This window comes from Apaloderma vittatum, unplaced genomic scaffold (assembly GCF_000703405.1).
Source record: "Apaloderma vittatum isolate BGI_N311 unplaced genomic scaffold, ASM70340v1 scaffold14336, whole genome shotgun sequence".
NCBI classification, from domain to species: domain Eukaryota; kingdom Metazoa; phylum Chordata; class Aves; order Trogoniformes; family Trogonidae; genus Apaloderma; species Apaloderma vittatum.
In genome coordinates this window covers 28,902-51,250 of record NW_009721331.1, presented here as the reverse complement: position 1 = coordinate 51,250, position 22,349 = coordinate 28,902, and the positions used below count along the sequence as shown (strand labels likewise).

Below are 22,349 nucleotides of genomic sequence, written 5' to 3'. Positions count from 1 at the left end.
TGCCATATCTATTTTATTGAGAACAGTTTTAATTTCATATGGTACATATGTACTGACAAATGCTGTTAGCAATGCTTACGATGCTCTGGAGATTTTGCCGTGTGAGCAAACAGGAGCAAAATGACAATTAGGTATTGTCTAACACTAGCAACAGCACAGCAGGTCCAGAATTTCATGTCAGTCAGTGAGAAACCTTGTGTGCTGGAAGCCGGCCATGAATTGCTTTACAGATCTAGCCAAATCCTTGGCAGAACAGACCAGTTAGACCTGTTGCTCTCTTGTAAGGGTAGAGGCTTCCTGGCAGTGTAATTCCTTGGCAGTTTACAGGGTACAGCTGCAGGAAGCGCCTTTCCTTTAGGTATGTTGTGCCTCTCCAAAACATCCAGGGCTGAGCAGCACTGATGCTGACTGCCCCATCCACCCCGATTCTTCCTCAGAGCCACCCAGTGCTCTTGTCCTCATATTCCTGCTTTCTCCTGGGAAGCTATTGCAACCAGAGGAGATCTTGGTACAGGAGAGGAAGATCTTCAGGGATTCAGAGAAAGTGACCTCTTCTGCTGACACTGCCCCATTTTGGTTGTTATATCATAGATTCGAAAAAAGGTGCACCAACAGGGCATTTTGAGTAAAGGTCTAGGAAAGAAAGACAAAAAAATCCTAAATGCTAACCCTTGGCATATTACAGATGTCTTCTTTAATCTTGAATAAAATAGGTGAACATTTTGATCACAATGACTGAGCAAATAACAACAAAATACACTGAATTTTGTCTCTACATTTTAGCCTGATTTATTTGAAAACATACATGTTGGGCTAGCAGCGTGATTCTGGGTCTGGGCAAACAACCACCTAAAGTATTTGTAAAACACTGGTATATAAATTTAAATGAGTCTATAAATTTTCCTAGTCTAAAATATGGATTGTGATATGGCTGATTTGGCTGTTTTGCAAAACTGAATAGATATCAAAAAAAATTCTAAAAACTCCATGGTGTTATCTATTATTTTGATCTGTATAATAGAATCAGCAACTTTAATTTGCCAGTTACAACTAAAAATTCCAGTCCTTCAGCCTTTGTATTTCCTATTTATGCTACTCCATCAATGAGCTGAATGCAATGAGGTAGTAGCCTCACCCTCCAGTCAGTGACCCATAACTTTTAATTCCTCATTACTCATACTTGGTGAAAAATAACAGGGTAGTTTCATGTTCTTAGCTAACTGCTGAGTAATGAGCAGGTGGAATATTGCTGTAAGAGAACTAGTAGCCAAAGGGTAGAATTTATCCACTTTTCTTACTATCAATAAGTTTTCACTCCTGTTTTTTCATAAGATGTTCTCTAAACAGGTGAATTTATGTGTGACTCACGTGTGGAAAATACTGTGGGCTTAAATAATGCCTACAAATTAACTTCCCTTCTCCCTCCCCCTCCGATTTTATTTATGTATTGCATGTTGAGAACTCATTAAGTGAGAAACATTGATTTTCAAACAGAGTGTTATCGTTGCCTGTCATTACACCGTGGCGTTGAAAATGACGCTTTGATAATACCAAGGGTTTGCAGTGGCATTGTTCTGCCGGTTGGGAAAATATTTGCGTAGGATGCAGCAACATGCCGCTTTTGTGCCTGACATGGGCACAAGAGAGGCTACAGCAGCACAGGGCTTCCTCCTCGCACTGAAGCAATTACGGCTCAAACGGCTTTCTCACGGGTTCAGGTTGAGCCAGGGGAAGTTTAGAGTGGATTTTAGGAAAAACTTCTTCACCAAAAGGGTGGTGAAGCATTGGAATGAGTTGCCAAAGGAGGTGGTGGAGTCACTGTCCCTGGACGTGTTTAAAGAACGGCTGGATGTAGCACTTCAGGAGATGATTTAGTGTTAGGGTGGTATAGGGCTGTAGGTTGGACTTGATGATCTTAAAGGTCCTTTTCAACCTTTTTGATTCGATGATTCTATAAGACCAGAGAGAAGAGGAGGGTGGGCGGTGAGCTGGCAACCAGCCTTTCTGAGCATCTCAGCCTTCAGCTGGGCTGCTCTTATTTCCCTTTGCCTCACCCACACAAATTTACTTAATTTCCCCAATTTATCCCCTTTTACTCATGTGGCTTTATGGACACATCTTGTGTTTGGAGTTCTTTCTCCTTGCAGCTCAAACTGGTGGAGCAATTGGGCTATAAACCTGACAGCGGGTCGCAACATTTTGGTGAAAATCAGCAAAAAGAGTGACAAGCATAGTGTGGTCCCCACAGTTGGTGCCAGGGCTACATGAGGGGTTTCTCACAGTGAGCCTTAGGCCGTGGGATTTATGAGTACACTTAGAATTTGAATCTCTCTTGTCTCCAGGTCAGAGCCCACAGTGGAGGACAGAGAGCCTTCCAGTTAGGAAACTCCACCTGAGAAGTGAAAAGAATCAGTGATGCCAGCTCTTGCACTGGGGATAGTTTTGGGGGAATGTAGGAGCACTAAAAATGCCTTTTCAACTTGGGCAGACCCCAGGGTCCATCCAGCCTGCAAGTTAGCAGGCAAACCATGTTGTGGCTGGCAGCCTTGATTCCTAGCTGGAGCGCCTCAGGCTAGTGTGACGCACTCACAGTGGATGTTTCCTAAAACCAAGGACTGTGGCATAAAGCACTGCTGACACATTTATCTGACCTGGATATCATCACTCTGTTATTAAAATTCAATAGAGCGACTCTGAGATTAACCTGCAAGCAGAGCTAACAAAATGACAATTCGTAATGATTCTTGCATTCCTTCAACAGGAAAAACTGCTTAGACAATCTAATGGATGAAGATGAGAAAGACAGGGCAAAGAGGTGAGCACTTTTTTTCTCTTGTAACTCTCTGTTTCACTTGTGATGAGCTTGATACTGTTTGTTGATGCAGAAGCTGTTTTATCCATAATCAATTAATCAGAGAGAGAGAGAGTAAAATACGGCCAAGCACAACTTGAAAAACTGCCATCTCACAGATTCCTATTCTTGGCTACCTTGTAAGAAGAAAATAACATAGTGATGTTTCCTGTGGAAAATGTCAAAAAAATCCAAGGCATTGATCATTCTCTTCGCATTACTGCAGAACACAAGAAATGAAGAACAAACAACATACTCCTGCTGCTATCATCTGAGCTTCCTGAGTGTATAAAAATGGGGTGTGGGGTTTTTTTTAAAAACACATTTTGCAAAAGAAAAAGAACTTGAAAAGTGTTTTTTTCCCCTATTATGATGGTTGTTTATTCAGCAATGCCTATCTCACAGTAATGAAAACACCCAGAAGTTACCTCCAGAGCAGAGAAAGACGGTGAAAAGTGCTGTGTCACCCCTAAACTGACACAAACCTTTATTCACGTACGTTCTGCACTGCACCATCAAGTCCCGGTTGGCAGGAAATTGCTGTGAACACTTTTTGAGGAGGGGAAGGTTTTTTTTCAAGGCAGAAGACACACGCAATGTAACTCTTAATAGCTGTCAGATCTGACTGGCATCTACAGAAAAGCTCTCTAGAAGCATCGGAGAGGTTTGGAGGATTTTTTCTGGACGCGTTATCAATACCTCAGCCTGCAGTCTAATTGCATTAGAGGGAGCAGTGGGGTTGCCCGTGTTTTCCCCCTTGGTTCCCTCTAACGAGAGTATTTCCAGGCACAACTAGTTGATCCAGTCTCGTCTCTTTTGATTCCTTCTCTGCTTTTTTTTTTTCCCCTCCCTGCAGCTTTTCCTCGCCAATATAGGTCAGCGCGGGCTGCAACCGAGCTCAGCCATTCCTCTTCCCTCCCTCCTCCGAAGGTGTGCGTGCTCAAGCTGCCCAAGCCCTGACTTTGCTACCAGGAGCAAAACCCTGACCCAACAACCTCACCCTGAGGCCATGGGTCCACCAACATCCCCCCCGGGCCACCCCTCTTTATTAAGGGCTGCATGCCCAGGAGAGACCCGACATGGGGTACGGCTCTGCCTAAACATCTGTCAAGCAGGCAGGCACCTGGGACCAGGAGAGGAGGCAGATTTGGGGAAGGGATGCCTCCTACCACAGCCACCCCAGGGCTCTGGACACCAGGAGGTGTCACGTTGCCCCAGAGCCGTGGGATCAAGGAATGGAGCAGGGGAAGGGAGCCCCACCTTGCATCGCTGCTTCGCATGCTTACAATCCTGATTATCTTTGAGATATTTGTGTGCTAATTGTTTAAAACGAAACAAAACAGCGTGTTAAACAAATGCATACAGGACAAAAATAGGATAACGCATATCCTCGCTATCAGCGATTGTCACCACCATCTGGTGTGGTTTGCATGCCGTTTGCTCCTGGAGGGAATTTTTGTCATACCCTGGGGCAGGCCTCTATCGAAGTGGATAAAAAAAATTATAGCCTTGGAAATGAAAAAAAAGGAAATTTCTTCTTTAAATTGTAATTTAAATATATTTTGCTTTTTAGAAATAAATCTAAATTTGAAATTAAGTTTGAAACCATGAGAGGTCTGAGTTCTTATAAATGTACTAAACCAAGTCAGATTAATTTAAAAGCTACAAGTTTTCTTCCAAAGCTTTAAAGAGAGTCAGATTTGGGAGAAGCCACTGGCTGAGCATTTTGTTGTTGTGTCTTGAAAACTGAGGATTCTCATCTGTCCCATGCTGCAGGGAAAACTCCTCAAGTTTCCCTATTTAATAAAAGGACTGGGTCCCTCTGTTCGGAGAAATGAGAAATGGGATAAAAAAGCCAGGAAAATTGTTCTCTACTTTCATTTTCTGTGTTAAAAGTAGGTGAGACCGGAAGCTTCTGGATCTAACCCTTTGGGGATGGAGCCAAGCCTGGAGCTGGGTTTCTCAGGTTAGAGACACACACGCACACCAGTCACTACCTGCAGCAATTCATGAGGCGCACACAGGTTGTATTACACAGGCATGAGAGAAGGATTCATCCTCTCCAGAGGAGATGTACCAGCACTCCCACCCCTGGACCAAGCAGTCAGTATTTGGCAAAGATGTATAGCTCTTCCTTCAGGACGTTGGTTATTTTGAGCCCCATTCTGCATCCTTTGATTGCCTAAGGCACTTCTTCACTCCAAAGACCTGAGGACTGAAATATGGATATGATGGCAGCGCACTTGGGAGCATCGAGGACCTCTTTGAGGTCTTCTGATCTTCTGGAGATCAGAAAACATCATTTCATTTTCAGTTCTTTGATGCTACATGAGGCTTACTTCATTTTTTTAGATTTATTAATTTTAAACCAAAAAGCGTGCTTTGTGCACTTTTTTCTCTGTTTTTCTTTTAGCTTGATTTAATAATAAATTATTTTTAAATTTTTTTTTTGCAATTCAGTTGAATTCCTAACTGCAGACAAAACCAGCTTGAAGTGAACCTTAAATAAGTGCTTAATAAGTAAGGACTATCACCTGCCATTTTTCACTCCAATAAAAAGTAAATTTAAGAACTTGGATGGAGGTATGTGGTCTGGTTACTTGCTTTGATGCATACATAGTGTATCCCACCAGACAGCAAAAAGAAATATGAAATTTAATGTAAAGCTACATATCATTGTAAACCAGTAAGATGTAATGGCTACTCGACAGCAAGTATCAGTTTCTCTTTAAGAAAATAAGCAGCAAATATATAAGACAATGAAAATAGCTATTTAGAAGACACTTTACGTAGGTGATTTTGATCATTCTGAATTCAAGCTATCCTGAGTTGCCCTTAGCTGTATTCACTAAAAATCCAGATTTTATCCATACTGTCTCCTTCTTCCCCTTGGATACAATATTTTATTTCTGGAGTAATGAGGAAGGAGGAGAACTGGGACAAATAGTATGGAATTGAGACAGAAGCTGTTTTGGCTTACTGTAAATTATATGCCCTAGCAGTGAAGTAAGCAAAGCAAGGGAATAATCTTCCAGGGGAAGTGATGAAAACTGCATTATTTAAGGCATTTACAACCGGACTGAACAAAGCATTTACAACTGTGCAAGGATAGTTTAGATGACCTAATTTTGGTAGATTTTTTCTCTCTTTTTATTTTTTTTCTTCTTAAGATTTTACTGTGATCATCCATCCAGGTTTGGTATAGTTATTTCCACTAGAGGAGTTTTTAAATTTCCTTTGTGAATAAAATGTCAAGTGTTAAAAATAGATTCTTTAGATTTCTGTCAAGGCTTCTTTATTTTTTTTTTATAAAGCAACGCTTTCCCTATAGATGCTTGGTGGTTTATTTTATTTTCAGGATGATCAGGACCCTTTGAGCTTAAAATGAACTGAGGATTGAATTATGAGGAAGTAAAATGCTGATGATCGTAACGTCCCCTTGAACTGTACAGAAATAGGATAAGGCTGGAGCTTTTCACATCTTGTTCTGACAGCTTTTGCACTGTAATAAGAACAGGCTGAAATCAGTCAGGCAGTACCCACCCAATCTCTTGTGTTCAAAGCTGTAAAATAATCAAGTGTTGGCTTCCATCCAGCATATCTCCAAGTGTGTTCAGGGTTGAGAGTAAGACAAACAAAAATTACCCCTCTGTCAGTAGTAACATCCAGAAGCCTCTGCAGTGATTTCTCTGCTGAAAATGTTTATCACCATCCTCGTATTAGGAGGGATGCAGATGGTGGGCTCAGTTTTGCTCTGATTTTCAGAAGCAGAGCTGCTTGTGAGGTACAGCAGAGTTAGTTGGGACTGAGAAACTCAGAGAGAAAACCAGACTGTTGGCTTTTCTTTCCTTTTTAGATCTTTACATAATTAACAAGGCAAATCTTGCCTGCTTGAGGACCTTTTAGAACAAACAAACCTCCTGGGTTGTGTTTATTGCTATTTTCACATGGTTACAGAAGTCAGGGTGATCCCCTCTGAATAGAATGGTTTTCATATTCATGGGAATAATGCAGAAAACACTTGCTCATGTATAGGTTGACATACAATTTAAAAAAAAAAAAGTTCACATGCCAGAAAGATTATCGACAGCCTTAATGACTTTATTACGATGGTTTTAAAACACCCCAAATGTAATCAGGTCCTTTCTTCCTTTAAATTCTTCAAACACAGCAGCAGAAGCAGTCTCTCTCTGAGGAACCTGCAAGCTAAACAGATAAAACTGGCAAAGCAAGCTGCAGAGTCCTCATTGTACACCTAAAGAGTTGGGGCACCGTGACCTTAAGCTATTTTTCCAGTGGCATAGAGAGATCAAGGGCAAGTAGGGGACGCCTGCTAGCACTTCGGAGCCCCCAGGTCTGGGAACATATCTCAGACTCACACCTGGTCCGTGCTGGGATGAGACATGTTGATGGCCTCCCTCCTGCTTGCCCTTGTCACTTTGGAAAGGAGGCTGAAATGGGTGGCATATGAACTAGATGGGAGCTGCAGCAACCTCTACCCATATCTCTGATCTTAATGACCGGAAAAGACAACAGCCCAATTCCTCTCTGTAAGGCAGCTTGGAGGTAGCCAGAGAACCTGTGACCAAAGTGGGCAGGTCCCTCTAGGTGGACCCAGCTCCAGTGCAATGGCTGAGCTGCAAGACCGGAGTCCTTCTCTCCTGTTAAGACTGCACAGATGGGTTTGACCCATAGTTTTACCAGTCCAATTCTTCTTTATGGATGATTTTACTGTTCTCACAGTATTCCTATTTCTTCTTGCGTTGAGTGCCTTCTCAGAGGCCATGTGAACTTTCAAGATCCTGCACATGCCTAGGGCATGGAGAGAGCTCTCTCCATCTGGAGCATCTCTCCAGCTGGCCTCCTAGGCTCGACTGGAGTGTCCAGAGGTGGCACAGAGAGGCAACCAGAGCCTCCATCTCCCCTCTGGACTCTAAAGGTGGCCTAAGACGAGAGCAAGAGATAGAAACAGTCACCTTCTACTTGTCTCTGCATCTTCACTGGAGGCCAGTGTCAATCTTCACATACTGAGGCACACAGCAATCTAATTTCCATGTGTGTACAGTGCAAAAAGGAAGTGCATGATGATTTTTCCTGGTCATCCTTTCTTATTCCCCCTGTCTACAGGGCTTCGCGTAACAAGTCTGAGAAGAAGAGGCGCGATCAGTTCAATGTACTCATCAAAGAGCTCAGTTCCATGCTTCCAGGCAACACTCGCAAAATGGACAAAACTACTGTACTGGAAAAAGTCATCGGCTTTCTGCAGAAACACAACGGTAAGATTTACTGCAGCTCTTCATGCACTTGCTAAATAGCTACTACAATATTCTGTTTCCTTCAGTAATTATCAGAATGGCTTGGAAGTTTAAAATGTCAACAAAAGGTGTTGGGTTTTTTTCTATCTCATCAAAAAAGACCATTTGCTGGTATCACACTGCCCATATCCATTTTCTTGGCTTCTCTTTAGTTGAGGATGAGCCTCAACCTGCTAGAGAAGGAGGTGAATGTCAGGACCAGAGGGAAGGCAGAGAGCAGAGCCTTGTAGCATGTGCGAAAAAGAGGGATGTTTTGAAGAAGAAAGATTTGGAGCCAGAGGGAAGATTCCCTTCCTTGAAATTTGTAATATTCTGAGCAGAAGAACAAAGTATTTGCCTCAGCTTCTCTGCAGAGAAAAGCAGGGAAGCAATCTGTTCAGCCCCCTGCTCCTCAGTGGACTGTGCAGGACTCAATTTTCCGCAGTGAGCAGAAAACTCAGTCCAGAAAAGGTCCCAATTTTCAAAGCATCCACAGCAAATAGCATCTGCAGATAGCTGACGTGCTTCACCTGGTTTGCACAAGCAGAAGCTGTGTCGCATTTGTACTGCATGCAGTTGCAGTAGTCAAGTTCAGCCTCAGAAAGCCAGACGTTTATTTTGTAAAATGCACACAGCTGTGACAGTTAAATCCCTTAGAAATGTACCCTCATGGAGGGCAGAGGAGATTTCTGACCCTGCTGGTCTAGTCTGGTTGGTCTAGTTTCTAGTGGGTGAGAGGAACGTGCACTGTGGGCTCCCTGACACGTGGACATCTGCCAGCAGCAGAGAATTGAAACGCTTCTCCCTTATAAATCTAGGCACTAGTTTAAAATGGGACTCTCTTGCTCTGCCCCTGTGAGGAAGAGGCTTCAGTGGGTGACCATGGGTAACGTCCCTGGTCCCATGAAGCAGAAAGAGCTCTCACGAGCTGATGCACCGCATCACCCCGCTCGCCTTTGCTGATCCAGTACTATCCAGTTGTACTCCCTGCAAAACTCTGGGTGAAACAGAAAAGACCATAAGACTCATATATTGTGACTCCCAACACAGTGGAGTCACAAATGTCAGACTTATTGAGGGAATAATTATAGTGGTTCTGTTGTTAGAATGTAGTTTCTCCTCAAATGAATTTTTGCCACACACAAGATTATTTCATACAGGAGGGCATGACTAGGACATCCCAAAGTTTAATAATTGTATATACCTATTAAAAAATAACAGTAATAATGTATCTTTTTTTGTTTAGCTGCCCAGGGCAGAGTAAAGAAGGATATGAATATGCTCAATTATAAAGCCAAGCAAAAAACAATCACAAGAGATTTTAATAACTACAGATAAGTGTAGCTGATAGCCCAAATAGTTTACTCCAAAAAATCACTTCATTTTTGGAATAACAACTAGGTAAAAGAAAGCTAACAGTCACAAATCCTTCCACAGCAATTGGGTCAAACTGTGGCTGGGTTTTTCTGCACTTACTAAAAAAAGCAAATGTTGCCTATTTTTAAACTAGATTAGTAGTCACACAATATAATACAAAGCATCAGCATTTAAAAATGTTGATTATCTTCAACATACTTTGAATCTGGTTTATTCAATCGTATTTCCCTTTCATTTAGTAGGCTAAACCAAGATTTTAGTCATAATGGAGGAGGTCAACTTTCAGATTTTTTTCTTCATAAACAGCCTCCCTTATAATCCACAGAATCTCCCGAATCTCAAGTAATTCTTCTAACAGTCGCTGTTTCATGTGTATCAGCTTTTCCAAGCTATGTATCCTATATCCTGAAACTACATAGTAAAAATCTGACAGGCTGCTCTCTCTCTTTCCTTAGTCTGGTTTTGAAACCTCTGTGTAAGACCACCGGGGCTGTGGAGAGCCTCTGTGCTATCAGTGACAGCCCCCAGCCGTGCAGGAAGCAAGTCAAATGAGCTGGTGGAAGCAGACAGCTGCATCTCCGCTAATAAAGCCTGAACAGAGGCTTTGATTTCTTTCTAGGCAACAATATGCACAAGCACTGTTATAAATTTACTGCCTTTAATATCATTTAGCCAATTGCATTTCTCTGGCCAGTTTGCCTGTGCGCTCCAAATAGGGAGCGTTGGGTATTACACGCTCTGGAAGCGTTTATCAATAGGATTAATTAGCAGGCGGTGCCGAAAGGAGAAGACAGGCTGTGCTCAGCATCCCCTCGCTACTGGAGCTGAATGAGGGAGCACTCGTAGACAGGTAGGGGAAGCTGCAAACAAAACCAACTCAAGTCTCTCTAAATTATAAGATCTGTTCCCCACAATCCTGTCTGACTCAGGCAGAACTAACATGAGTGGCTGGTTTTCGAAGGGAAGCAGCTCACCACAGTGCATCCAGCTACCTCTGCTACAGTCCCCAGTTTCACTGCAAAGCTGTGACTTGTTACCCTGGTGTGCCTGCACCCCTCCAAGGAAAGCCCATGGTGAGCAAATATCCTCAGGCTGCTGTGGGGCCAGGACTGGCCAATTGTGGGGCAAACCCCCTCTAGGCCAACAGCACAGACAAATCCTCTCCTCTGGACATAATTTGGGATGAGAGGCTGATGCTCCATTCCCCCTCCCGGACTGCCCTGCACCACAGGGCTGGCAGTAGGCATGGGAGAAACCAGGGGAGCAGCACCAGCGTAAGGCTGCAGCAAATTGTAGAATCATAGAAACGTCAAGGCTGGAAGGGACCTTAAGATCATCAAGTCCAATCTACAGCCCTACATCACCCTAACACTAAACCATCTCCTGAAGTGACACATCCAGCCGTTTTTTAAACATGTCCAGGGATGATGACTCCACCACCTCCCTTGGCAACCCATTCCAATGCTAATACTCATGTTTCACTCCAGTTTTGGGGAACAAAGCAGTACCTCTGCTGTTTGGGGTCGTGGCCCTTTGGGGCTCCTCTGAAGGAGTTTTCTTGTTTCTCCCTGTTTGGCACAGAAACTGTAGGCTGAACCCTAGCTCTCTGGCATCCTGATTTTTAAGCTATAAATAATTTCACGCAAAATGATTTTATCTTTTTATCAATATCCAAGTAATGCTGCTTGAGGCCAATGGCTATGTGAATACAGGCTCCTTCTGAAGTGAGTTCAAGCCTAGCTGAGTAAAAAAAAATGAGGACAACATTTCAGGATTGGGTCCAGTTTAGGTAGTTGTTACTGTATCTGTATGCAAAACCAATGCTTGAAAACTGCAATTTTTGAATATAAAGGTGTTCTCTATCTTTTCATAGCAACTCATGTATAGTCTTGCAAGATACAAGCTTCTTTGAATTTAAAAAATTGAAATGCTTTATTTGTCTAGAAGTCTCAGCACAGACGGAGATTTCTGAAATTCAGCAAGACTGGAAGCCTTCATTTCTCAGCAACGAAGAATTCACCCAGCTGATGTTGGAGGTGAACATGCATATGTACCTATCCTAATTTTGTCTAGAAGTCATGCCCATGTATCCAGATACATGCTCATGTATCTAGAATAAAATATCATCTGCAGTTCCAAAAGAGGTTTCAGGTACACCCATATTTGATCATCGAGCAGAGCTGTCACTGAGACGAGGGTTTAAGATTCCCCACATGTTGCTTTTCACTCGACGGTGCCGTCGCACTGCTCTGCCGCAGCCTGTGGAACTGCACAGGGACTCCCCAGAAATGCAATCCAGGGGAGAGATTCAAATCACAGGTTACATTTTGTTTTTAAAAACTGAGGTGAGGAAATGGGCAGGTGGCAGTTTTTCTCCTGTTCTTGGAAAGCGTTGTTATTACCTAATATTCATGCAAGACTAGCACCTAAAAACCAACAGTGTTGCGTCCCTCTAGTGCCAGATGCTGTACAGGCGAATAAAACCTGACAGCTCCTCTTGGTTCGATACAGTTACTGCTTCCACTCCAATGATTTTCAAGGCCTTTATCAAACCCTTTTTATTCTAACAGGGAGCAGGGTTATATTACAATGATCATTTTTAGATTACCTGTAAGGTTTACCATAGGTGATTTTAACACTAGCTGGGATTTGAAGGGAGGTGACTCAACAGTGTTCATGCCGGTTTGAGATGAAATGCAAACAAGCTGCTAAAATGCAGTTTTCTCTCTCAGTTACAGCTAGAACCTTCTTCAGTGAGGATCTTCTTCCATACTAAACACGTGGAGGTTGCACGGCCCCGCAGTGTCCTTTGAGAAGGCGCTTCCCACAAATGCTGTGAACGTGGGGCATGATCCAGGCTTTGGCAGTGGGCAGGGAGGGATGCTGGGGAGCTGCTTGGCCCACCAGGGGATGACACAAAGCCCAGGTGTGCTGCTGGCCCCCAGGGCCTTGCAGTCCCTCGGCCATTGCAGTTTGTTTTGATGAGAGTCCCCTGGTGCAGCGTTACGAGGCGCTTTGCTCCCATTGCGGTGACAACCGCCCATTCCCATCTCAGCACGCAGGAACTTAACATACGTAACTCCTTCAGCCTGCAAAGAAATATTTCCCTCAGATAGCAATAAATTGCCAGCTGGCTTGACTTGCTGGGCCCTTGTTGATTCTACTTGTATGCCATACAATTTTAGGTGAAAGCAATTGCTTTTAGTTTCCCACCTTATGAATCACCTTCTTGCTACTGTGATTTTCCATGCCCTTCAAGACAGAACTGGGTGTTGGGATATCCAGTTGAGCCAGCTGTTTATCATTCTCTGCTTTTTTGTCTTTCTACTAATCTTATTTTATTAACATTTGGACAAGACTGCTTAAAGTTTTTCCCATCCTGTTAATAAAAGATGGGAAGGGGTTTTTTCAGGCGTTGATACAAAAGAATCAGAGCATAATTGACTGCGGTAATACATCAGCTTTCCTGAAAATGGCCCTTTCTTACCCCATTGAAAAGGCTGTCATCAAATTACATAGGAACAAGTATTAGGCTGTTTGTCCATCTATGCCTGTTGCAGTAGTGAACCTTCGAAGAGGGATGTGCCCTCTTAATGATGGAACGACTAGTTGTGAGTAAATAAAACCAGAATTATGTATGCATATATTAACATGATTTTACCACAAAACCATGTTGTGAGTCACTTTATATAATTTGCATTGGATATGAAATAAAGGGTTGATTTTTAAAAAACCAACAACCTTCACCATAGTAACATGCACAATCCAGCTGCCTTGTAAAACCACTGCTCTCTTCTACGGGTTAACATCCATCATGCTATTTTAGAAAACAGCTTGAATGTACCACACTAAAGAAAAACATATTCTCTGCACTTAGATTTACAAAATCAAACTAACTATAGCAGCTGGAGGGTTTTCAGAGATGCTAAACACACACTCTTCTACCGGGGTATAAGTTATTGACCTGCTTTTCAAAGGATTGTAGCACCAGCAGATTCCCATTGACTTAAATAGTTGTGGGTGCTCAGCATTCTCTGGAAAAAAAGGAACATATGTTTCTCTCTTTATTTGAGGCTTTGTGTTTTCTTTTCCAGTTCTTTTTTTTTTTAAAAAAAAACAATTAGCATTTTCCAGTCTTCTCAGAAATCTTTCCTTTATTGAAGTCAGCGGGGGGTCGGGAAGGATATGCTGCGGCACGCAGGATCGACTGCCAGTCTGGCTCAGAGGCGTGCCTGGATTTGCAGGAAGGTTTTGTAACCCCATGGCACCCTAATCAGGTTGTTTGCAGCACACCTGTCTCCCGAACAGGTACTGCCTCTGGAGCACAGCCAAATTCTGCTCCGGCTCAGTTGTGCTTGCAGAGCCCGTACTGCTCAAATGCTGCAGCCAACACCGAGTCCAGATCACCAGTGAAATGACAGGCAGGACCCAGACCTCCTCAGCTCGAAGGCACTGGGCTCTTGAATTACAACAGGAAGGGTTTAGTAGAATCTCTGAGCAGATTGCTATCAAGTCTTAAATTTTTGAGGGGGTTCTGGTCAGAGTAGGTTGCTTTAGATCTGGAAATCTACCTTGTTTTAACATTCGAACAACATTTAGCTCAAAACTTTGCAGGTCAGACTGAAGAAGAAACTGATTTTGAAGGTGAAATTGCCCTTGTGCAGAGGATGGGGGTAAGGCTGACGTTCCCCTTCAGTCCTAGGAGTGACGAGGCTTACCACAAGAAGGGACTAAAGTGAGGAATAAACACTGTAGAAGAGTGAATTTCTCTTGGAATGAGTGATCTAATACCATGACCTTTAAAATAAATCACTCAATTAAAACTCAGACCCAGGATTATTTGGTCATTTGCATTGCTTTTACTTACATGAAAGCCCAGTAATATACAACGTTACATTAACACAAAGTGAGATTTATGGGGTTTGCAGCGAAGTACCATTCTGAGATAGGACCGCATCCTTTCATCGTCCTTTGATATTTACACAGAGCTCAAATGTTCATTTTAATAACTTCCAAGGGATCCCGTCTTAGTCATTTTGCATTATTAAAATGTGTGATTAATTTAAAAACTGAGACATGAAATGTTCCTGTGAGCCCTTTGTTGCTTCAATAGTAGGTTTTACTAGACTACAAAGAGTGTTGTAAAACTTGAATCAGACTGTAAAATCAGAGAATTACTGTTCTGCAACTTGAGATAACGTTCCTACAGCTCGATAACAATATGGTTCTGAAGTCAAACTGTTTTGATCAATGCGCAGTGAGACGCCCTGTTTACACCACTCGTTCTTATTAATGCACTCTCCACTTGTCTGTCTTCTTTAGGCATTAGATGGCTTCATTATAGCAGTAACCACAGGTGGAAGCATCATCTATGTGTCTGACAGCATCACACCTCTTCTAGGGCATTTACCGGTGAGTAACTCTGGCATCGGCTTTTCCTTCATCGTAGGATCGGGCCCTGTGTTTTTAGAAACAGATGCAAAACAGCAGTGGGTGGTGTTTCCCCAAAAATGCAGTGAAGGGTTTAGTCTTTGCGTTATGCTGGACACTGCTGTTGATCAGCTCTGTTCTCTCTCTGTGTGATTCATACCCGTCAGATTTTTGTTGCTATGAGGCACTTTGGCTTGAATGGAAAAAGCTCTGCAGGAATACTCTGGCCAGGGGAGGGACAGGGTGACCTGGCTGATCTTTTCCATCTCTGATTTCTAAGCTAGCAGAGAATAGCACCAGTGCCTCTGGCAGCACGGCGAGGAGCTTGTTAAGGGCCTTATTCTGCTGCCGGGGAGCTAAAGGACAAAAAAAGCCCCACCGAATTCAGAGTTAGCTGAGGGCTGCTGCCGAGCTGTCCCTGCAGCTCGACTGTGCATTCCTGAGGGGAGCTCCTGGAAGGTGCTGGTGGAGCCAATGCTTGATGCTGGGCTCCGGCACACGGGGCTTGTTTTATCTGCGGGCTGCTGGGTCTTGCTGTGAAAGACACTCCTGTGTGTGCCGGTTTGGGCTGGAGGAGCAGGGGAGAGGGAATGCTCTGAGCCCTGCTCCTGTTGCTAAGGCTGCGCTAGGAGAAATGGCACAATAATTAAGGATTAATTCTCGCACTCATTTTTAGTAGCTGGGTCTCAAATAAATATATGCCCAGGAGAGAAAAATCGCTGCCAAATCATTATTGTACCACCACCCCCGATATGTTCTTCGGAAAATTACAATTCTTTTTCTCTCATTTACCTTTTCACCAAATACGTGTTATGTTTTCTACTCGGACAAATGTATTTCACACACACTATCTTGCTGTAATATGAAAAAAATTATTTTCTTCTGAGACGAAAGGAACTTGATGAAAGGTGGCAGCTCCTGGTAAATGCAAGAATATTGCTATGCAACAACAGATTGTACTGAATTTATCTATTTCAGTTTTCTTTAATCCTCAATAGTTGAGAAAACCAATAGTTGACTATTTTCTGTCATTTGCCTTCACTTCAAAGGCAGAGAGCAGCACCCAGTCCTGCACACAGGCTATTGGGTCTTCATACACTTGCTGATTTCCATGGAATTTTCTTGTCTTTCATGGTTTAGGGGTTTCATTGCTATCCCTTCCAAATTCTGATTCTTAGTGGAGATAGTAGATCTGCTGCCGGGGAGGTAAAGTTTTTGCTGGAAAGTATTTCTCTTCATGAAGGCACATTTCAGCTGGAGAAGGACTTTTTACGGGGGCCTGTAGTGACAGGACAAGGGGCTATGGCCAGAAACTGCAAGAGGGTAGATTTAGATTGGATATAAGGAAGAAATTCTTCACCATGAGGGTGGTGAAGCACTGGAACAGGGTGCTCATAGAGGTTGTAGATGCCTCATCCCTGGAATTGTTCAAGGCCAGGCTGGATGGGGCTTGGAGCAACCTGGTCTGGTGGGAGAGGGCTGTCCCTGCCCACAGCAGGGGAGTTGGAACAAGTTGATCTTCAAGGTTCTTTCCAACCTTAATCATTCTATGATTCCATGATTCTTCTGTGATGGTTTGATGGGAGGACTGTTTCACCTAAAAGCTTAAGTTCTGGCTGAACACGGATAGATTCAGGTTCATATTTCCCAGGTTGGACCATCAGAGCCTAAATCAGTTTTCCTTCCCAAATTCAGGCCTCGTGGGACAGTACTGCACAGTATCCATCCCAAAGGGAGGACAAAGATGGGCATTATTTTTTTATTCACACAGAAGTAGCACATAGCAGCCCAAGCCAGGGACCAACCTGCCGGCACTGGAGCAGGAGTTCCCACACACCTTCTCAGAGGTGACGCAGTGATAATGGTTAACAACTGCCCCACCAGCCCACACGTGTGGATTGCCTGCATGCATCCCAGAGACCGCAAGGGAGAGAGCAATAAAGGCTTCTGCCTGCCCAAAGTCAGCAAATTGCCACAGGCAGGGTCCCAGCTGAGTAGGCACTAGGTGCACACTGGGCATTTTAGTCCCGTGTGGCCCCTCTCATATGTCTTTTTAAGTTTTAAAACTGATCAGAACGCTGTCTGGAAAATCTATGAGGCTTATTTTGTTTACCTCCAGGATCTATTTGTAAGCTAAATTCAGTCACTGTTTGAGAGACAAAATACCAATTCTTTCTCCTCTGTGACTGCAGGGAAAAAAAAAATGCTCTGCAAATCTTCTGCTTTGAGCACTGAAAGGGAAGAAAAACTGGGCAGAATGCAGAGCAGGGCTCTCTCAGGGCCCCTATCAAGAAATCTGATGTATTTTCTTTCATTTAAAATCATGAAAGACTCTGGTGCTGAGAACAAATATATCCAATTCTCTTTAATACAGCTTCCCTAAGTTCCACAGAGCATTTTCAAACACAAACTTCCTCTGTTGTAATTCTAAATAGTTTGTTATTACAAGATCTGGAGGCTGCTCCTAGGGTCGGTTGATGTGAAGAGAGATTTAGCTCACGTGGTAAGATTGACTGAAGTTGAAGTGAAATGAACTCCTGGAAACCTGATCACAACTCGTAGCATTTGTCAGCCAGATGGTAGGCTATGACCTCAAGACTATGCAGTCTCTGGAGGCAGAAGGTGCTGTGCCTGCTCACAGACTAGGATAGCAGTGTCCATCTCACTCAGCTTTAGTCCTCTAGCTGAGGGCTTCATGCCCAGTGCCCGCCCACGCAGGACTCCTTGAGGGTTGGCGGGGAGGTGGCTGTGCAAAGGCAGGAGGTCCCTGGCAGGGCTGAGCATCACCTGGGGAGAGGTCTTCTTTCCCAGGGGCTCCCAAGTGAAGCTCAGGCAGCTGCAATGCTTTGTGGCTGCGTCTGCCAGCGGGGCACTGCAGAATGATTAGAATAATTAGACAAAGCTGCAAACCAGTCCCTGCCAATCAATACATTTTTGTCTCTGGCGATCAAATTTTGTCCATCTCTCTGGTCACCTTTTTGCCATGGCACCAGATGTCTGCTCTTTGGGTCTGGTGCAGAATTAGGTCTGAATAACTTGCCTGGCATTTCCTATAGTTCCAGTGAGACCACAGAGTATTTGCTTCCTTCTGCCTATTTTACCTGTGGATATATTCTTGACTGACATGTTGACTCAAGAATATTGTTGGAGCCTTGACATGTACAAGACCCAGAAATTCTGTTCTGTGCGCTGCTTTACAGGTGTGCCTAACCTCTGCAGGAGGCAAGAGTTGTGAAACACAGTAAAAAGTAGATAACTCATCATTTTTTCTAACTCATTTTTTAAGAGTATTTTCTAACAGCAAAGAGGCAAACCAAACATTAAATTCTGGATATGGTACACGATGGTGGCAAAACTTATAAATGCCAGAACTTACAGTGAATAGCTGCTGCTCAGAGCAGGAGGTTGCCCTGAAGGATGTGTGGAACAAAAATCCCTTGCAACTCCAATCACAGGTGTTTGAGGCTATCGCCTCAAACAGAAACAATGCTGCAGAACTGATGATAGGTTTTGAGTTGGAGACAAAAGGTGGTACATCCTCAGATCACTGAACAAGCAATTGTGAGTTTGAGGAGTGGCGACAGCTTCCATCTAGTCCTCCTGGAGTTACTGCTGAGTAGATGGGAGATTAATTAACCTCTATGAAATTACGTGAAACTGGTGAATAAGTATCATTATCTACCCTTTACAGGTAGAAAAGAAATGAGAAAGAAAAATTGCTTTTCTGAGATTGTACCATAAGCCTTGAACAGAACTCCCCACTCCCTTCAGGTGTTTTTTTTTCATATGCCCAAAATTACATGAACAATGTACTATATTTTGTATAAATAGAAATATAAGTATAAATACCATATGTGTATATATTATAGATATACACTGTATAAAATATAATGTATGTATATATGTATTTAGACATATATATAAACTTAATCACATACTGTATCAGTAGGATGCCTATTAATAATGTAAACACTAAAGTCACAAAAATCATTTTCAAGTATTCTTCACGAAAGGAATATTCAAGTAGCGAGCACATGTAATAAACACTTACAACTGCATAATCTAAAGTGATATATTACCACATCAATATAAGTGTATAAAGAGTAGCACTCTGATTTTCAAAGTGTACTCGATGCGCTTCACTACTCTAAACAGGAATTCCACACATAACAGCAGGCATAGGTGGAAAGCAGAGGGAAACCAAAACGCAATCTTACCTAAATACATAAATAAATTATGAAGATTAATAGCTTGCTGGTCTCATACAGGGCTAACACATTTTCAACACAGCTATACAGTCTGATAGCAGCTGCTCTGACGGCACACACGGAGCTGAGTAGGTGTGCCAGCTCAGCCCAATGTAGTCTTGAGCCCGATGGATATAAGTTCCTGCCATTAGAGGGTCACTTTATCTCAGGACTTCCTTTCAGGTATGCTTTTCTAGCCTTAGGTTGGTCACCATGATGAACACAGTGAGACCTTCCTCTTGGCAACCCTATGACAGATTCTTTGTTTTCTGCATGCTGGGCCTTTTCCATAAATCCATCTCTTCTTTCCATTCCCAAATCTCAGCGCCTTGACTTCAGATGGATTTCATGTTTATGCCAGCTGATTGTGGGGCTGGAGACACTCAGGCATTCAGCCCACAGCTGGCCAGAGGGCTTGTGCCCGTGGCACCGCCAAGTCCCCCTCCCTGGGGACTAACTACTGCTGCAAATTGATGTCCAGACTGTGGAATCCTCTGCTCCCTGCTCCCACCTGCCAGGATTCAGGAAGCGGGGAGCAACAGCTGCCACCCCAAAGGCACTTCCCAGGAGCTGAGAAGGTCTCCCCAAGGAGGGGCTAGATCTAGGACTGACCTGGCTCTCGAGGCTGGCGGTCCAGGGTGACTCTCAGCCCCAATGGTCCCACTAATCAGGGTTGGCTGGGGAGAGAGAGCAAGCTCCAAGGATCCACAGCAGCCCTGTGCGTGGAGCAGGTGAGCAATGTGGGGAGCCCAGGCACTCATTTTCCAGCTCAGTCACAGGTCTCGTCACTTAATTGTATGGATATACCTGATTGCATCTGATGGTCTCTGAGAAACGTTAGAGGATTATCACTGAGATCCAAGAATTAAGCCAAAAATCATCCCACAGAGAAGTGGCTGCTCGGTTTGCTCAGCAGTCTCTCCCATTTCAGGCTTTTTCAGGAGTCCCTGGAAATTAGTGGAAAAACTGTCGACTGCCACAGGCTTTGTATCCACGTCACTGCCCATCTCTGCAAGCATTGCTTGTCTTGATATTTCTGTTTTTCTCAAAGGTTCTTTTTCTTTGCAGTGTGATGTCTTGGATCAGAATTTGTTAAATTTCCTCCCAGAACAAGAACATTCAGAAATTTATAAGATGTTATCTTCTTGTATGCTTATGACAGATTCTGCCTCATCGGATTACCTAAAAAGTAAGTTTTATTTTATCTTCCCCAGTAAATGAAAAGCATGGGCAGGATAAAAATTTTCTTTCAGAAAGAGTTTTTTATGTGATGTGCAATATAAAATGTAGGTTTGTAGCCTTTTAAAAAGATCTTGCCACCTGGAATGACCCCCTGGTTCTATTTTTAAATTAAACTCTTTGCCTTTATTTTACTAGGCTAAGACTACTTGCAGTTATGTTAATTATTAAATATCGTATCTTTTGAGACAGCTAAGGAAAATAGGTTAGCTGATGGAAACTGAGAGTTTGCCTGAGACAAATCACATCTTAATTGGTATTTCAGCCTGCTCAAGTAAAATGCTGTTCAGAGATATGCTAATGTCACATACCTTTGGTTTACATTATAGTTGAAAAGTATCTGTAAAATCATTGTAATTCTTTTTCAAATTGAATTTTGTTTTTCATAGAAGTGCTTTTACTTGCCTCATCCTTACTGACTCTAGCAGGTAAGATGTAGGAAACCAGAATACACACAATAACGTAGGATGTACAGCTGCTTAATCTACTGTATATACAAAACCTACAGCTGATAGCTAATATGCCAAGGTTAATTTGATAGATATTTTGAGGCAATTAGGCAGAGTTTTCCAACACAAGATGTAGAACAGCTGTGAGTCATGACAAGCCTAAATAGAAAAAAACCCAAAACAAATCTATAAATGAAGGATCCAATTCTGTCCTTCGCTACACTGGTGCTATGGCAGCATGGCACCTGTGATGAAGGTGGTGTAAGAGAAAGGCGAATTAGTTTTGGAGGCTGTCCCTGCGCTGCAGGCACACCTGGACAACCTGCACCCTTGCGAGGCGCTTCCTTGCTGAGGCTGTGACCCTGCAATGTATAGCACATCAGTATATAGGACTCTGAGTAGTAACAAGCTGCTCTCATGCTGCCAGTTGCAAGATTGGGGTTGGAAGGCACCGTTGGTTGTGTTCAGCTTAAATAGCATATTTATTTCTTCTTCTTCTTCTTTTAACAATCCAGCTGACAATGAACTAGAGTTTTATTGTCATCTTCTGAGAGGAAGTTTGAACCCAAAGGAATTTCCAACATATGAATACATAAAATTTGTAGGAAATTTTCGGTCTTACAGCAATGGTAAGCTTTAATTGTTGTATGAATGTTACTTTAGCTGTGTAAAATAAAATGTAAGTATTGCTCCATTGAACGAGACAGGCTTTTAACTGAAAGGACTATTTTTAACGTGATGCGGTAAATTTTACTTTACACGGACCTCGCAGCTGTTTTGCAATAGCTGGATGAAGAGCAAAATTGTGTTAGTTGCTTTTGTTACTGCCCTTCACTTGTTAGCAGTGCTCCTGGACTCCGGGTAAGTTTGCAAATAAGGACAAGTTCAGAGGAGGGTGTGTTTGTGCTCGCTAATCCTGTGTGTTAAGACTGCACTTATTAGCTAAATAACAAGCTTGCTTCCTTATCTATTGGCTTACATTAAACATAGATTCTGTGCCAGAACTGATAACCTGCCTAATGTGCCCTCCCACCCTCCTCTACAAAATTTTGGCGAGAGGCGGCAACGCTGCATAAGTGAGCGCCGGCACCCACCGCCCCTCGCTGCAGCGAGGGGTCCTGTGCTGCTGGCATCTGAGTAGCTGAGGGCATTTCCATCTGCCTCCCTATCCAGCTGCCCTTTTACATTCCTCTCCAGCACTGCAGAACCCGATACTCGCCAAAAACAAAAAGGGAAGAAATACAGTCAGCACAGTCGCTAACGCCCCGCAGCCAGTCTAGGGAAACCATCATTCAAGGGATGAAGAGCAGATTTCCACCTCGCCCGTTCCCTAACAAACAGATTGCTGCGCGGCCATTAGTGTCAGAAATGAAATACTCTTTTATTACTTTCCCTTCTCCTGCCTGCCCAAGTTTGCTTTAGTTACTTGCCTGATTGAACTCCAGAGCGGCATTTCCAAAGT

The 22,349-nt window shown here is 43.2% G+C and overlaps 1 protein-coding gene across 1 annotated transcript in view; it reads left to right on the top strand.

Annotated features, from left to right (window-relative positions):
- Positions 1-2,768: 2,768 nt before the first annotated feature.
- NPAS2 (neuronal PAS domain protein 2) overlaps positions 2,769-22,349 on the top strand; it is a gene marked incomplete at its 3' end in the record, with an annotated part of 47,799 nt that continues 28,218 nt past the window's right edge. The window contains exons 1-6 of the mRNA XM_009871345.1: positions 2,769-2,815; positions 7,979-8,127; positions 11,467-11,558; positions 14,845-14,934; positions 20,268-20,388; positions 21,403-21,516. Coding sequence (XP_009869647.1) covers positions 2,784-2,815; positions 7,979-8,127; positions 11,467-11,558; positions 14,845-14,934; positions 20,268-20,388; positions 21,403-21,516 — 598 coding nt within the window. The remainder of the gene's footprint in view (positions 2,816-7,978; positions 8,128-11,466; positions 11,559-14,844; positions 14,935-20,267; positions 20,389-21,402; positions 21,517-22,349) is intronic.